Source organism: Vigna umbellata, chromosome 5 (genome assembly GCF_029865625.1).
Source record: "Vigna umbellata cultivar VRB3 chromosome 5, Vumbellata_1.0, whole genome shotgun sequence".
NCBI classification, from domain to species: domain Eukaryota; kingdom Viridiplantae; phylum Streptophyta; class Magnoliopsida; order Fabales; family Fabaceae; genus Vigna; species Vigna umbellata.
The window spans coordinates 6,769,167-6,787,889 of NC_142169.1; the positions used below are offsets into that span (position 1 = coordinate 6,769,167).

Here is an 18,723-nt window from a genome sequence, read left to right on the forward strand (position 1 = left end):
TTCAAAATCGATTCCCATGTTTAATATTTCTTCTAAGAATCGATTCTCCTCAGCAAATTGAAGACTTAAAAATCTATTTTATTTTTAAAAATAAAGAAAATAATTCTATAAAAGGGGGTTGAATAGAGTTTTTAAAACCTTTTACATAAATAGTGTTTAAGTATGCTAGGAGTTAGACAGTCTACAAAATTTATTAGATGCTTGAGTATTTAAAAGGCCTTCAGAAAAACGTTTAAAAATAATAAAGCATTAAGACAAATATTTTTATATTGGTTGGTTCCAATCTGAACTACATCTAATCCTTCCTTAAAGGTTCCACTAACCTTTTAAGAAAGATTAGAACAAGTATCAACCACTCCTATTTTACAAGAATTATTAACCACTTATGGTTTACCAAGTATTATCAATCATTTATGGTTATAACACTAGACAAATTGTCTAAAACGTTTAAACTCCACTAAGTTAAATTATACAAGTGTTCAAATTCACCTATGAATCTACAAAAAATGTAAGTGTTTTTGAATTCAAGTACATATTCAAATGACTTTTCAAGAGAGGGTATATTCAATATAATAAAATATGAAAACTTGAAAAGATTTTTTCTCTTTCAAAGAAAGACTTACACAATGTGAACTTAGAAGAAGAGTAATGGCGTAAAGATTTAAAGAATTTTTATTCATTTCTTCTCTTCAACAAATCCTCTTTATATAGTCATCTTCGAGAAAGATCTATTACTCAAAGAGTTTACTTCCTTAAGAGTAGGTGATCTTAGATACTTAGATATGTATTGTTCTGCATCTTTGAAAGAACAACATTCCTTTAACAGTGATAGTGTGTACAAATTTGGACAAAGCATAAAACTTTAAAGAAATATAATTAGAATATCATCATATCTCTTATTGTATTTCTGATCTCTATATAGAGCTTTTGAATAGAGCTTGATATTATCATTATCTACACGAAGAAAATGAGAAAAAGCAAAAAGAAAACAAAGATATAATACTTTCCATACATTTAATGTTTTTACTTTAAGAGAGAGTGTATACTACAATAATTTTATTGTACATTTGGCATAAATGTGTTTTGAAGTATAATATATTTAGTATTTATCTCTGCTTGTCTTAGACGTGTTTTATATCAAATATAGTCTTTAATTTTTATAACTTCTGACATGTCATTTTACTTGCGTTGAACGGTGTTTTAATAAATACCTCGTTTAGATGCTTCACGTACTAAATGATATTTCTTTCAAATATCTTAAACTTCAAAACATAGTGTCTTAACATTTTTCTTACCAAAATAGAGACACTTTGTGTCAATTCATGGAGTCTAACCTAACTTTTCATCTTCCCCTTATCCCAGGTAGCCTGACTCCCTTCCATAAATTCATGATTACAAATATGCTCAAATCATTCCAAATAAATATAGCACTCAGTATAAACAAAACAAAACAATGGTTGAAATATCTATACAGATAAAGAAAAATAATTCATGTACATCTGGTTGCATTAAAGCTTAATATATATATGTATGTATGTATAATCTCTCTTCCTATTAATATTTGGAATGTAATGTTGAAGAATTAACATGGTGCACACCATTATTATGATTTAGGGTTACTTTCATGGCTTTGAAGCATTTCGACAACTTGACTCATGGTGGGTCTCAAATCTTTACTTTCCTCAACACAAGCCAAAGCCACTGTAACCAAAAGGTCCATCTTAAATTTATTGTAGTTTGTTTCAATTGCAGGATTAATGATTTGTTCCAGCCAAGAGGAGTAGGTGCCACTCCTTTTCTCTTTCACCCATGTTACCAACCTTCCATTGTATGATTCTTCTCCATCAATGCTTTGAACGCCAATTGTTGGACTTTTTCCAGTTACCATCTCCAGAAGAACAATTCCGTAGCTGTAAACATCCACTTTCGAAGTGATTGGTAAATTGTAAACCCACTCAGGTGCCATGTACCCTCTTGTTCCTCTTATCATTGAAAACCTTGAACTGTTATTCAGGTTGTTCCTGTTCACTAGCTTCGATAGCCCAAAATCTGCTACCTTGGGTTGATAATTAGCGTCAAGAAGTATGTTCTGTGGCTTTATATCACAGTGCAAAATCCACTCCAAGCATTCTTCATGAAGATATGCCAGAACTCTTGCAGTTCCAAGGGCAATGTTGTATCTCTTACTCCAATCAAGAGAGTTGGATGAGAGATTTTTTGCCAAAGAACCATTCTCCATATACTCATACACCAACAACCTATGCTTTCCCTCAGCACAATATCCCCACATTTCAATCAAGTTCATGTGGTTAAGCCTTCCAATGATGCTCACTTCAGCAAGGAATTCTCCTTCTCCTTGTTTAGCTTCATTCAGTCTCTTAATTGCTGCATGTCTTTCATCTGATAAAATACCTTTGTACACAACCCCTCCTCCACCCCTTCCAATCTCTTCACTGAACCCCTTCGTCGCCTTCTTCAACTCTGAATAACTATATTTTCTAACTCCCACTGCAGCAACATGGTACCCTTGTTGATCTGCACTAGACTTTTGGCGCGTCCTCGTCAAGAAACCCCAAACCATGGAAAGACAAATCAATTCTAAAACTCCAACTGCAGTAGCAAACCACAAAAAGAATCTCACATAACGATTTTCTGGTTTTGTAACATAGCCCTTTTGAAGCTGCACCAAACAAACATGATCTTCTGCTCTCACAGATTCCTCCTTGGAGAAGTTATTTCCTTTTGGCAGTCTCAGCGAAATTGTTCCACTAAATCCTGGTGAATGCCTTCCATTCCTCAACTGTAACTTTGTGTAGCAGCTAAATCCTTGCCCCTCATCATATCTATACTGAAACCCTTTGCAGTTACAATCTTGCAAGCACAAATTCAAACAGTTCATGTACGTACTGTTTTGGATAAAATTATGATCATAGCCATATAACTCAACGCCCTGTATCTCTAAAAAGGTAGACTCATTTCTATTGCAAGTAATATCAAACAAGGGTTCACACCCGTAAGACCAATCACTACGGTTTTTCACTCTGTATCCCGGTAAACACGAGCATCTCCTTCCCCTTTCAGGATCAAAGCTGCAAGTGGTGTTAGCTCCACAAATCCCATGAATGCTGCAAGTATCAAATATGAATTGCCAGGAAACGTACCATTTCTTCAAAGCCTCATTTCTAGAGTACATACGAACGTTACCATCAGAGTCCAGTGTTAATCTTCTGGGCATAACCGTGCCGTTATCATAGGTGGAAAAAGCATAATTATCTGATGAAAGGAAACTGCCAAGAGAATTGAACACTGCAACTCTGCTGCTATTGTAATTAAATCTTCCAGCTTGCCAACTGAGTAGCCAAGGGGGAGGCCAGTATGTGCTTGAAACATCAGGGCCATCATAAATGAGACTAAGAACATTGTTATCGTCAAATAGCAGCTTATAGAAGCCAGAGGAATGATTTGTGAAGCTTCTTGAAGACACAAGTTGTGTGAATCTGGTAAGAGGTTGATCAGGAAGCAGAGTATCCGTTGGAAAATCAAAACTTTGCCACAAAATGGTTCCTTGGGGCTCATCTAGCACAAGATTACCATCATCTTGGAGATGCAACTTTACTGGGGCATGTGATTCTGTTTTTGATGACCAAGTGGTGATTTGACCAGCATCAACCAAGACGATGTTACCACTGTTCAAAAGAGAAAGCTTTGAGAGCTTCCCATTTACGGGTTGATCACGGTTTGCCATCCAAACCACATTGATGGGGTTGTGAGAGTGAGGATCGTTGAACCATATGCCAAAGGAGAAAGCATTTTCGCCAACTTGAAAGAAACCAGCACAAAACATTTGATTAGGTGAGAGAATAAAGTGTTGTGCTTGTTTCTCCACTGAGAGAGAGGACCCCTTGTTCAACGAGGAGAGGGAAGATGAAGACTGAAAAGAAAGAGGCAAGAGAAGGAAAAAGAGTGAGATTGAGAAACCCATGATCGAACTGCTGCAGACCAAATTCTTGAGAATGTGAATGATGATGCTGTGCTGTTTATATGTAAAGAAGTACCAGAATGTTCAGTTGCACGAATATTTTTCCTTTTTCCTTTATGGAAAGCTATTCCTGTGTGATTGGAAGACTAATTTAAGAAAAGAAATTGTACACGCTCTCTTATCTGGATAACATGTGGTGGGAAAGGGAAATAAAGAATGCTAATAGATTTTTTAAAAGTAAAAATGGATGAAGGAAACCATGAAAAAAGAAACTATATATAAAATAATATAAACATTAAGAAAGGAATATAAAATTTTGTGCATATGTGAAGATTTAAATATTACAAATAAAATAATAGCATCATTTGGTAAATTTTAGCCGCCAAGTCGTAATCCATTACAAAGTCATACTCAGTTACAAATAGCAATAGTTGACGCGTCTAAGGACAGAGTATAATAATTGCCTCAAAATACATATTATATAAAGTAAACTCTTGTCACACCTACTTTCATAAATGAAAATTAGTCCGTTAAATTGACCCAACTTATGGATCATGTTAAAATGAAGTTAATATGACAAAAAGTGACAAAGGTCATAAGACCGAAATGATAAAAAATGGTTTATAAAGTCTTTTGTTATAGAGATAACAAATAAACCAATTTTTAAAGTACATTTTTTCTTAAGAATGGCAATTAATAAGTTATTCAAAAGTTTGTTATGCATGTGAAACATATTTACTCAATCCAAATTCAAACTCAAGTTACTATAGTCATGGTCACGTCAAGCTCAAATTAAGTTAGGTTAGGAGGATGTCAATTTGGTCGAGTTGAACATAAATCACATCAAATAAGATTGAGTCTAAATAAGGTAAAGATTAGTCGAATCAAACTTAGGTTAAGTTGGGTCAAACTTAAGTTAAGTTGGGTCAAACTCAAGTTATGTTGAGTTGGGTCAGACTTAAGTTTGGCTCGATTTAATTTAGGTTGATTATAGTTTGAGTAAACTCAGGTGGATTAAGACAAGTTGTTTCAAGTTGTGTTAAACCTAGGTTAGGTTGTGTTGGGTTAACCTCAATTGTTTCAAGTTGTTTTAAGATTTTCATGTATCTCTCAACAAGGTACATCCACCTTAAGAATACCGGTCCATATATCCAAATTTCTCTGACTAGACGAACAATCAAATGAATCATGATATAAAAAGAGAAGGTGGAAAATACATTTCTAAGTTGCACAATAGTCTGATTCCTTTATTTTCCTAATCATCTAAAACTAGAGGGTCAACAACTTTCCTTCAAATGACATTAAAGAACAAACTCAGATGTGTCACAATACCTCTAACAGAAGTGGGTAATATGCCTCGAATAACAATTGGTAACAATTTTTGCATCAATACATGACAATCGTGAGACTTTAAACCAATTAACTTTATCTCTTGCATAAAAACAAGGTTACTAATATTTGAAGAATAACTTTGTAGATCCTTCACACTACTTAAAGACTTAAAAAAAACTTTGTTTTTCTTTTTTAGAAAGAGTGTGACAAGTTGGGGGCAGATATGTGCGTCTTCCAATTGATTGTGGATGTAACTTAGAACGAATTCTCATGTCAGCCAAATCTTGTCTTGCTTTTATTCCCTCTTTGGTCTTCCCTTTGACGTTTAATAAAGTTTCGATGACACAATCACAAACATTTTTTCCAACATGCATCACATCTATATAATGTTGTACATCAAGTTTACACTAATATGGAAGATTAAAAAATATTGATTGTTTCTTCCAAAATGTTTTTCTCAATGGTCTTTTTTTGATGTTTTCTGAAGACAATGTCAATCTTTTCAACTTCGTTGTACACTTCTTTACCATAGCAGGGTTTGGATACAACATCATCCTTAACAATTTCATTAAATGTTTTTTTCAATCTACAGTGGTAAGGGTGATTCTAAAGAAGGAATTTTCGATGTCTTGTATATACCATTTTTTGACCATACTTCAATTGAATGTAGCTAGTGTTTTCTTCATAGATGGGACATGCAAAATGACTTCTAACGTTGTAACCGCTCAAGCTTCCATATGTTGGGAAATCATTTATAGTGCAAAACAACATTGCACGTAAACGAAAAGTTTCTTGAACATCTAAATCGAACACGTCGACACCTTCTTTCCACAACATTTTCAAATCATCGATTAAAGGTTTCAAATACACATCAATGTCATTTCCAGGTTTTCTAATACCCGATATCATTATGGACAACATGCATATTTTCTCTTCATGCATAACAAAGGAGAAAAGTTGTATATCATCAACATAATTGGCCATGAACTATGTTTGCTACTTAATTTCCCATAAGGATTCATACCATCAGTTGCAAGTGCAAGTCTTAAGTTTCTTGGATCTACACCAAATTCTAAAAAAGTTTCATCGATCTTCTTCCATTATGGTGAATTAGCTGAGTGTCGAAAAAGATTATCGCACTTTCTTACGCAAATGTATCATTTAAGGTTCATTGCATCTTCTTTAACAGAAAGCAATCATTTCAACCTAGGTATTATAGGCAAATACGACATCACCTTAGCAGGTGCACCATCATTGCCTTGATCACTAATGTTTTTGTCAATTTTATTTTTAAACCGTGATAAACCACATGTTGCACAAAACTTTAGTGAAGCAAACTCCTTTATGTACAAAACATAATCATTAGGACAAGCATGTATCTTTTGATATTCTAGACTCATTGGACATAAAATTTTCTTCGCCTCGTAATTACGAATAGGTAGAGTGTTATTTTCTAGAAGCATCTCCTTCAACAACTCCAACAACTCTGTGAAACTTTTGGTGGTCCATCCATTCCTTGCTCTTAAACTAAATTTCAAAGTTGCAGATAGACGTGTAAAGTTGGAGAATCTGGATACAACTCTTGCTTTGAATCATTCTTGGAAGAATTATACAAATTAGCTCTTCCAAAATTTTCTTCACCAACATGTATCGTGTCCTCTAAATGATCACTCAATCATTATTTCATATAATTCGTTCCTCATGACATTGTCTAAACCTAACACTAAGTACACAACACAAGCATAGCATACTCATAACCTACAGGATTCTAAGGAAAGAACTACTCTGATAGCATTAATGTAACATCCCAAAATATAGTATAAACTACATAATAGAATATTTACAAAAATTGATATGTTAGACCAGTTATCCACTTAGTACTAAAGAGTTAATAATACAGTTATCCCAAAATAACTATAAAATTAAAACTTTGAAATAGATACCTATTCTACACAAAACTATGTACAAGACCGAATGGTTTGTACTAAACTAGTGGATCTTCTCCTTCCAGAGCTTACTCCACCAAGACCTCTTCTGCTTCTGTTCACATCCATCAGATGATCATTGTCAGGGGTGTTTTCAAAAATTGATCTCAGATCTGGGTACCATCAGATTCTTGTCAAGACGGAAGATGTACAAAAGACGACTTTCAGATCTCGCTACTGACACTTTGAGTACGTAGTAATGTCGTTTGGTGTGACGAATGCTCCACCGATTTTTATGGACTACATGAAGAGAATATTTCGGTCATGTTTAGATAAGTTCGTGGTAGTATTTATAGACGATATTCTTATCTATTCAAAGAATAAGGAAAAGCATGCGGAACACTTGAGAGTGGCGTTGGAAATTTTGAGAAAACATCAACTCTATGGGAAACTGTCAAAGTGTGAGTTCTGGTTAGAGAAAGTACAATTTTTGGGTCATGTGATTTCTGCTCAAGGAATCTCAGTGGATCCAGCAAAAGTAGAAGCTGTGCTAAAGTGGGAGCAGCCGAAAACTGTAACTAAAGTACGGAGTTTTGTAGGATTAGTCGGTTATTACCGACGGTTTGTCGAAAGGTTTTCCAAGATTGTAGGTCCTCTAACTCAGTTAACTCGCAAAGATCAACCATTTGTGTGGACTGACAAGTGCGAAGCCAGTTTTGAAGATATGAAGCAACAACTAACGTCAGCACCAGTATTAATCATTCCAGACTCTAGCAAATCTTTTGAGGTGTATTGTGATGCGTCATACCAAGGATTGGGGTGCGTTCTGATGCAAGGAAGGAGACCTGTGGCTTATGCATCTAGGCAGCTGAAGGCGCATGGGAAGAACTACCCAACGCATGACATAGAACTTGCAGCAGTAGTATTTGCACTAAAGACATGGAGACACTACCTCTATGGGGCAAGTTTCCAAGTTTTTAGTGACCATAAGAGTCTAAAGTACTTGTTCGACCAAAAGGAGTTGAACATGCGACAAAGAAGATGGATGGAGTATATGAAAGACTATGACTTCGAGCTTTTATATCACCCAAGAAAAGCGAATGTGGTGGCAGATGCATTGAGTAGGAGACAAGCTCAGATAACAACATGTGATATGAACTTGGGGTTGCAGTTAACCCCAGATCATATATGGTGTGGTCTGTTGGTATCGAAGGGGGTATTTTTCGAAGAGTATAGCGCAACGAAATTAAAACTCAGAGACCGAAAAACGTGTTCGATCATAATTAAAATTAATTTGGTCCTTTTAGTAAAAATAATTTTCTTTCAGAAAATTAATCAAACAGTTTATATACGTAAAATAATATGAGTGTAGGGAATAGAAAAATCACAAAGATATTTTTATACTGGTTCGATTCAACAGAATCTACGTCCAGTCGTTAATCACTATAAATAGTGATTAACAGTTCCACTAAAAATGGTTTAACAGATTACAATCAAATGAACAGGAATAAAACGAAAAGAACCACTCTACCAACTTGAAGAGAACCGCTCCAGCAATCGACCAACAATTCGCAAGCTTCTCCTTTCACAAGACCAGGCAGAGTACCTTGCTAACTTGAAGAGAGTCTGCTCCGACTATCGACACACGATACGCGAGCCTCTCCTTTCACAAGACCAAGCAAGGGAACAATGAACAAAAAGCTCTCTAAGAACGTTCCTCTGACACACAGTGTTCTAAGCTTTCTCAGTTCAAAAAAAACGTTGCCTTCTGATTTCTCCAAATCAAATTATATAGCCAAGTACACTGAATGCCAAAGGTCAGCTCCCAACTGCCATGAATAATCGATTATTGTAAGTGATAATCGATTATTCAAGTCCATTACAGAGTTTTCAAAATAGTGATAATCGATTATATGAAGTGATAATCGATTATTCAAGTATGACTTGTGATAATCGATTATTGCTTAACCATAATCGATTATACTAGTAAAAATTACAATGTTTAACATTTTCCTACTACATTCAAAATCTAAAAGTTGTTTTTTTTAAATATTTTCCTACTACATCCAAAATCTATAAGTTGCAGCATCATCAAAACACATCTTCAGGTTTTACCAATACTCCTTATTGGTAACAATCTCCCCCTTTTTTATGATGATCAAAAACTCTCTTTTTAAAAGCAACTCAGGTTTACCTGCAACATATATAAACTAATGGACAACCACAGAGTTAGCAGTACCTGTACAATTAAAAACTATTTTTTTCTTTAATCCTCCCCTTATATTTCTTCTCCCCCTTTTTGATCATAAGCAAAATGAATAATGTAATAACCTCCCCCTTAATATGAGCTTCCCCTCAAAAATGGAATATATGCACAAAATAAAAGCTCATTATATTAAGAACAGAAAGGAATTACATGAAATTCATAAAGATTAAGAAACTAAATACCATAAAGAAAATAACATAACAATCAAACTTAGAGGCCTAAAACCTAGAATTCAGGACTAGGAGAACGTTCAGGAGGTGGGATATTAAGATGACCCTCGATGTTAGATAGGCGAACATCAAGATCAAGAAATTGATCAACCATGTACTCATCAACAGATCGTTGTCACTCATAAATCTCCTCAAAGTGAGTCTTTTGTGCAAGACTCATATCCTCCAACTGTTTAGATAGCCTTGCAAAAATGTTCTTCCATAGAAGTTGAGGAAGAGGAGAGTATGTTGGATGGTCCAGCATCAGACGAAGCAGCAACACTTACTGGGTTAGCCATATGAGTGTCCATGTCATCATCTTCATCTACATCAGGATGGTCATCATCTTTGTGAATAAGGACTCTGCCTCTAGTAATGAATCCCATTTGACGAAAGGTAGTATCTCCAATTTCTAATCCCACCGCTTCAATAGTTTGAACGAGTTCTCCTTCAACAGGTACACCTTTGAATTCTAAAATCCTAGAAATAAGAAGAGCATAGGGAAATTGATATGAATCGGATTTCTTGGCTTTTAGCATTGTGTCAGCAATGAGAGCAAGCCAGTCGATGTGTATGTGATTTAGAATCCCATACAACAGAAGTAAATCCTGCTCAGAGCATTGAGCATGGTTGGTTGCTCTAGGACATAAAATCCAAACAATCAAGTAGTGGATCATCCTTTCTTCAACTTTAAAACCTCCAACCAGTAATTGCCTTCTATTGGTTTGCCGTTTAGGATGACGCAGGAAGGATTGAAAAGTCATCATCCTGTTGAAATCTTCAAGTCCTAAATGGACTTTGACAGCATCATCCCAGATGGGAAGTTGAGCAACATTGGTCCATACGTCATCATCTAAAATGATGCGTACTCCCTTGACCTTAGTAGATATTATCCCATCTCGATAGCGCAAGTTGAAGTAGAAGACTCTTATAAGATCAGGATAAATGCATCCTTTTTGTTCTAACAGATGCGTTAACCCCTGCTCAGCAAAAGTGTTTGGAAATTGAAAGCCATAGAAGCGGAAAAAGTCAAGACGAATAAACTTTACCGCCATGATCTTCCTTTCTTGCCAAGAATTAACAAAGTCTGCATGTTTCTCTTGATCTGAAATCCATCCATCTATGTTTGCAAGACGTGGTTAAGAAGAAGAGGAGGCTCCAGCTGTTCTGTGACGGTGCCTTCTTGAGTCAGCCATGGAGGAAGAATGGGAAAATGAGATTTTGAGAAGGTGAAGAGAAATGAAGAAGATTTGAGCTCTAGATTTGATTTCAGCAGTATTTGGGTGCAAAGGAGTGTCTAATAATCGATTATGGGGGGCTATTTATAAGAAAAATGGAAAAACTAGCCATTTATGGCCGTTTATAGCCGTTATGGGATGCTCCAACGGCTCTATTTTTGAAACTGTCAGCGCGATAATCGATTATGGCTCGTGATAATCGATTATCAGTTCAATAATTACTACCCAGAATTGCATGATAATCGATTATGCATAATGATAATCGATTATCTGCTCAAGATTTTCCAGAATTGAATTTTATGCATGAATAATCAATTATAACTTAGTGATAATCGATTATGAAGCGTTAAGTTTACGAAAAATGCAAAAATTTGCATAGATTTTGAGTCTAAGATATGTCTAACACTCCTAACTCTCTTCTAAGCTCAAAAAATCTATCTTTAGGTAGAGCCTTGGTAAAGATATTAGCTAATTGATGTAAGGTATCAACATATTCAATTTGACAATCCCCCTTTTGAATATGATCTCTTAAGAAATGGTGCTTAATTTCTATATGCTTAGTTCTTGAATGCATTATGGGGTTCTTGGTCAAATTTATCGCACTAGTATTGTCACATTTTAGAGGAATTTTGTCAAGGAAGATATCAAAGTCTTCCAATTGTTGTTTCATCCACAAAATTTGGGTACAACAGTTTCCAACTGCAATATATTCAGCTTCGGTGGTAGACAAGGCTACACATGCTTGTTTCTTTGAGTGCCATGACACTAAAGAGCATCCCAAGAAATGACAGGTTCCACTAGTACTTTTTCTATCAATTTTACAGCCACCATAATCTGCATCAGAGTATCCTATTAAACTAGGTGAGGCATCAGAGGGATACCAAAGTCCAAATGAAGTAGTTCCCTTAAGATATTTTAGAATTCTCTTAACTACAGTCAAATGAGATTCTTTAGGATTGGCTTGGTATCTAGCACATACACAAACACTCTGCATAATATCTGGTCTACTAGCAGTTAAGTATAGCAAGGATCCTATCATGCCTCTAAACATGGTTTCATTCACTCCTTTTCCAATTTCATCCTTATCTAAATAACATGAAGTACCCATGGGTGTACTAGCTTCCTTGCAGCTATCCATACCAAATTTCCTAAGAATTTCTCTACAGTATTTAGTTTGGGAGATGAATGTTCCACCATTCATTTGTTTTATCTGTAGTCCTAAGAAAAAGTTTAACTCACCCATCATAGACATCTCAAATTCACCTTGCATTATTTTTGCAAACTCTTCACACAAAGAATCATCAGTTCACCCAAAAAATGATATCATCTACATAAACTTGCACGATTAAAATGTGTTTTCCTACTTTCTTAATGAATAAGGTTGAATCAACCTTTCCTCTAGAAAATTCATTTTCAATTAAAAAGGTACTAAGTCTTTCATACCAAGACCTAGGTGCTTGTTTAAGACCATAAAGGGCCTTTTTCAACTTGTAAACATGATCAGGAAATTTAAAATCTTCAAAGCCAGGAGGTTGACTAACATACACTTCTTCTTTTATAAAACCATTTAAGAAAGCACTTTTTACATCCATTTGATATAGTTTAAATTTCATCAAAGATGCATATGCAAGTAATAATCTAATTGCTTCTAATCTGGCTACCGGTGCATATGTTTCATCATAATCTATACCTTCCTCTTGACAGTATCCCTTAGCAACTAGCCTTGCTTTATTCTTTGTGATGTTTCCATCCTCATCAAGTTTGTTCCTGAATACCCATTTTGTTCATATGACTTGGAATTCTTCTTGTTTTGGAATAAGTTCCCAAACTTCATTCCTTTCAAATTGATTTAGCTCTTCTTGCATAGCAATGCACCACTTGTCATCTTGAAGAGCTTCCTTTATATTTTTAGGTTCTACCTGAGACACAAAAGCAACAGTTAGACAAAAATTATTTAAATTATGTCTAGTAGTTACCCCTTTTGATATATCTCCTATGATGTTGTCCAAAGATAGTCCTCTTGGTTGTTGATAGCTTTTGGAATCAACGACTTGGGGTGTTTCTTGAAGCTCCGGAGGATAATTTTCATTTAGATACATCTCCTCAAGGGCTTCTTTTAAGTAATCCTCATCACCTACAATGGGTCTATTTGACTCAAGAGGATTTACTTCAAGGTCTACAATCTCATCAAAGACAACATGCATTGATTCTTCAATTATCAGTGTTCTTCTATTGAACACTCTATAAGCTTTGCTAGTCAAAGAATATCCTAGAAAAATTGCTTCATCAGATTTTGCATCAAATTTTCCAAGATTATCTTTTCCATTATTTAAGACAAAGCATTTGCATCCAAAAATTTTCAAATGAGATATATTTGGTTTTCTACCATTCAACAGTTCATATGGAGTTAATTTTAGAATTGGCCTAATAAGCATCCTATTTAACACATAACAAGCAGTACTTACTGCATTAGCCCAAAAGTATTTTGGCACATTAGATTCATTCATAAGCGTTCTAGCTAATTCTTCTAATGATCTATTTTTCCTTTCAACAACACCATTCTGTTGGGGAGTTCTAGGTGCAGAAAAATTATGTGCAATGCCAAATTCTTCACAAAATTTTCCAAACGATTCATTTTCAAATTCACCACCATGATCACTTCTCAAAGTTTTGATTTTCAAATCTTTTTCATTTTGAATACGTTTAGCAAAAGTTTTAAATGCTTTGAAAGCTTCACTTTTCAGAGTTAAAAAGAAAGTCCAAGTAAATCTAGAGTAATCATCAACAATTACAAGAGCATAGTAGTTTCCACCAAAACTTTTAATTCTAGATGGACCAAACAAGTCCATATGCAAAAGTTCTAAAGGTTTTGATGTTGAAATCATGCTTTTAGATGAAAATGAAGATTTGGTTTGTTTACCCTTTTGACATGCAGAACAAAGTTTATCTTTCTCAAATTTTAGTTTAGGCAAACCAATCACGAGATCCTTAGAGATTAATTTATTTAAGTGTTGCATGTGAATATGTGCAGCTCTTTTGTGCCATAGCCATGGATTTTCTTCTTTAGCAACTAAGCATGTTATACTATGACTAGATTCACTCTCAATATCAATCAAATATATGTTATTATGCTTAACACCTTGCAAAGCAATTTCAGCAGAATTTTTAAAATAAACAGTACATTTGTCACTCTCAAAAGTTACCTTGAAACCTTTGTCGCATAGTTGGCTGATGCTTAGAAGATTATGTTTGAGGCCTTCAACGTATAAGACGTCTTTTATTGTCAAAGTGTTTCCTCCAATGTTTCTAGTACCCATTATTCTGCCTTTATTGTTATCCCCATACATTACAAATCCTTGCTTCTTCTTCTCAAAAGAGATGAATCTTTTCTTGTCACCAGTCATGTGTCTTGAGCAACCACTGTCAAGATACCACAGTGACTTCTTGGACTTAGATTGATCCTACAAAACAAGTTAGCAAGAATTTTAGGTCCCCAATCTCAATATGGGTCCTTGGGGTTAGTTTTTGCAAGTTTACATCATCTCACAACTTTAACCCAAGCATATTTGCAACTTGGAACACCAACATGTTTGATATTTCATTTGTTTGATGTGTGACCATGCTTCATACAGAAAAAGCAACATACATCACTAATTTTATTTTTAATAAAAGTTCCTTTAACAACCCAAATTTTTCGAGTTGTTCTTACCTTGGATTTAAAATTTTGATGCATGTTTCCATTGCTCTTTTTAAGGTTTGTTTTAGCATGTGAATTAGCTTTAGTTGTCTTAGCAAGTAAGTTTTCAAGTATATCAATATCAAACATATAACTTTTGCATGACAAGCATTCAACAGGTTCAACAGTAGCATTTGCATCTGATAATTTAATTTCTAAGGTATTAACTCTATTTCTTAGAACAACTTCATCATCAAGCAGTTTATCATATTTTAACTTCAATTCATTATGTTCCTTTTTTAAATTTTTATGAGCAGCATTAAGTTTCTCAGATTCATTCATCAATTCAAAGAAAGCTTTTTGTAAATCTAATTCACTAGATTCAAAGTGTAATCGCTTACTTGACTTCCAGTTTCTTCAGAATCTGCCATAAGGCATAGATTGGCTTCTTCTTCTGTGTCACTTGAACTCGTTGAGCTAGAGGCATTATCCTCCCAAGCTATGTATGCTTTCTTTTTCCTTTGAAATTTTATTTCCTTCTTGTCTTCACTTTTCTTGCTTTTTGGACACTCAGATTTTACGTGCCCTCTTTCTCCACAACCGAAGCACTTTACGTTTCATGGAGATTCTTGACTTTCTTTCCTATCTTTGTGAAACTTGTCCTTTCCCTTTGCTTTCATGAACTTTGCAAATTTCTTTATCATCAAGCTCATGTTTTCTTCATCATCAGAATCATCTTCTTCGATCCTCTTAGAGCTTTTTCCTTTAGATATTTCAGACTTGAAAGCTAGAGTTTTCCTTTTGCCTTGATCCTCTTCAGCAGTCAATCTCCTCAGCTCAAGTTCATGCTCACGGAGCTTTCCAAACAAGATTGGCATTGACATGTGAGTAAGATTTTGAGATTTCGAGATGGTAGTCACCTTTGGTTGCCAAGACCTGTCCAGAGATTTCAGAATTCTCACATTAAGTTCATCAGTATCAAAAGTCTTACCCAACCCTGTTAAATGATTCACAATATGAGTGAATCGTTTTTGAACGTCAGAGATCGTTTCTCCAGGTTGCATTCTGAACATCTCATATTCCTGAATGAGAGTGTTCTTCCTAGCGCGCTTCACGTCCTCTGTTCCTTCATAAGTGACTCTGAGGACTTCCCACATTTCCTGTGCTGTCTTATACACTGAAATTCTATAAAATTCATCAAGTACAACAGCAGATGAAATTATATTGCGAGCTTTAATATCAAACTGAGCTCGTCTATTTTCTTTAGCAGTCCAATTAAAATAAGGTTTTTCAGTCTCTACACCATCAACAGTATTCATAGGAATATAAGGGTCATTTTGTACAGCTTCCCAGATACCTCTATCAACAGACCCCATAAAAATCTCCATTCTCACTTTCCAAAAAGCATAGTTATCACCAGTAAACAATGGAGGTCTGTTAATGGAAGCACCCTCAGCATATACATGGTTTTGATTGTGACCGGCCATTTTCGCAAATATTTTTTTTTTTGAAAAACTATCAAAGCAAGCTCTGATACCAATTGTTGGTATCAGAGGGGGTATTTTTCGAAGAGTATAGCGCAGCGAAATTAAAACTCAGAGACCAGAAAGCGTGTTCGATCACAATTAAAATTAATTTGGTCCTTTTAGTAAAAATAATTTTCTTTCAGAAAATTAATCAAACAGTTGATATACGTAAAATAATATGAGTGTAGGGAATAGAAAAATCACACAGATATTTTTATACTGGTTTGATTCAACAGAATCTACGTCCAGTCGTTAATCACTATAAATAGTGATTAACAGTTCCACTAAAAATGGTTTAACAGATTACAATCAAATGAACAGGAATAAAATGAAAAGAACCACTCTACCAACTTGAAGAGAACCGCTCCGGCAATCGACCAACGATTCGCAAGCTTCTCCTTTCACAAGACCAGGCAGAGTACCTTGCTAACTTGAAGAGAGTCTGCTCCGACTATTGACACACGATACGTGAGCCTCTCCTTTCACAAGACCAAGCAACGGAACAATGAACAAAAAGCTCTCTAAGAACGTTCCTCTGACACACAGTGTTCTAAGCTTTCTCAGTTCAAAAAAAACGTTGCCTTCTGATTTCTCCAAATCAAATTATATAGCCAAGTACACTGAATGCCAAAGGTCAGCTCCCAACTGCCATGAATAATCGATTATTGTAAGTGATAATCGATTATTCAAGTCCATTACAGAGTTTTCAAAAAAGTGATAATCGATTATATGAAGTGATAATCGATTATTCAAGTATGACTTGTGATAATCGATTATTGCTTAACCATAATCGATTATACTAGTAAAAATTACAATGTTTAACATTTTCCTACTACATTCAAAATCTACAAGTTGCTTTTTTTAAATATTTTCCTACTACATCCAAAATCTATAAGTTGCAGCATCATCAAAACACATCTTCAGGTATTACCAATACTCCTTATTGGTAACATGGTCATTTGGGAATCACTAGTGACTTCTTAGAACAAGTGAAGGTTGAGCAGTCAATGGATTAAGAGTTGCAGCAAAAGATCAGGTTGTTGGACACCGATCAAGCCAAGGAGTTCGTTCTAAGTAAAGATGGCATTCTTCGATTTAAGAACAGAGTGTGTATACCTGCAAAGAGTGAATTGAAACATTTAATTTTGGATGAAGGTCATAAAAGTCGTCTTAGCATACATCCAGGTATGACTAAGATGTATAAGGATCTGAAGGAGTCATTTTGGTGGAATGGTATGAAGAGGGATGTGGCCAAGTTTGTAGCAGCTTGCTTGGTGTGTCAAAAGGCAAAAGTGGAGCATCAAAAACCGGGAGGGATGTTACGACAGTTAGACATTCCTCAATGGAAGTGGGACAGTATCTCGATGGACTTTGTAACACATTTACCAAGATCATCAAAATGTCACGATTCTATCTGGGTTATCGTTGATAGACTAACATAGAGCGCTCACTTTTTGGCCATTAATCAACGTATGTCACTAGAAAAGTTGATGGAGTTATACATCGGGGAAGTAGTAAGGTTGCATGGCATACCTACAAGCATTGTGTCAGACAGAGATCCAAGGTTTACTTCAAGGTTTTGGCAGACGCTACATAAGGCTTTGGGAACACAGTTGAGGATGAGTTCAGCTTATCACCCTCAGACTAATGGTCAAACAGAAAGAACTATTCAGTCTTTGGAGGATTTGCTAAGAACTTGTGTATTAGATCATCTCGGAAGTTCGAATGAGATACTACCATTAGTAGAATTTACTTACAACAACAGTTATCATTCCAGTATTGGTATGCCACCATATGAAGCTTTATATTGAAGAAGATGTAGAACCCCGTTGTGTTGGTTTCAAGATGGGGAAGCATTGACAGTAGGACCCGAGTTATTACAGCGAACCACAGAAAAAATAAAATTAATCCAAGATCGGATGAAATCAACTCAAAGTAGACAAAAGTCATATGCCGACAAAAGGAGAAGACCGTTAGAATTTGAAGAAGGAGATCATGTATTCTTACGAGTAACACCAACTACAGGAGTCGGGAGAGCTATCAAGATGAGGAAACTAACACCAAAATTTCTCGGACCGTATCAAATTCTCAAAAATATTGGGCCAGTGGCTTATGAGATAGCATTACCACCTCGATTGGCAAATTTGCATAACGTTTTTCATGTATCCCAACTGAGGAAGTATATTCCACATCCAAAGCATGTGTTGGAAGTTGATGAAATTCAGGTCAGGGAGAACTTAACAATGGAGGTTGGACTAGTACGTATACTAGATGTTCAAATGAAAAAGCTAAGAGGAAAGGATATTTGCACGGTAAAGGTACTTTGGAATGAAGACACACAGGAAATGACTTGGGAATTAGAAGAATTTATGATAAAAGAATATCCATATCTCTTTCGTTAAATAGTCTTTTGTTAAATAGATGATTTTCAAGGGGCGAAAATTTTTGTTGTTGGGGGAGATTGTAAGACCCTTGAAAATATTTGTAATTCAGATACTAGATTAAAAGAAATAGTAAAAAGTGAATAGTAAAATGTGAATAGTAAAGAGTGAATAGTAAAAAGTACATAAAA

The 18,723-nt window shown here is 35.2% G+C and overlaps 1 protein-coding gene across 1 annotated transcript; it reads right to left on the reverse strand.

Moving 5' to 3' along the window:
- Positions 1-1,439: 1,439 nt before the first annotated feature.
- Positions 1,440-4,120, reverse strand: LOC124837402 (putative receptor protein kinase ZmPK1). Its single transcript, XM_047312746.2, has one exon. It carries the CDS (start codon positions 3,980-3,982, stop codon positions 1,604-1,606), a length of 2,379 nt encoding a protein of 792 aa, XP_047168702.1. The 5' UTR covers positions 3,983-4,120; the 3' UTR covers positions 1,440-1,603.
- Positions 4,121-18,723: the final 14,603 nt, after the last annotated feature.

Coding starts and splice junctions, on each gene's coding strand:
- LOC124837402 (XM_047312746.2), bottom strand. CDS start 3,982: ATGGGTTTCTCAATCTCACTCTTTTTCCTTCTCTTGCCTCTTTCTTTT.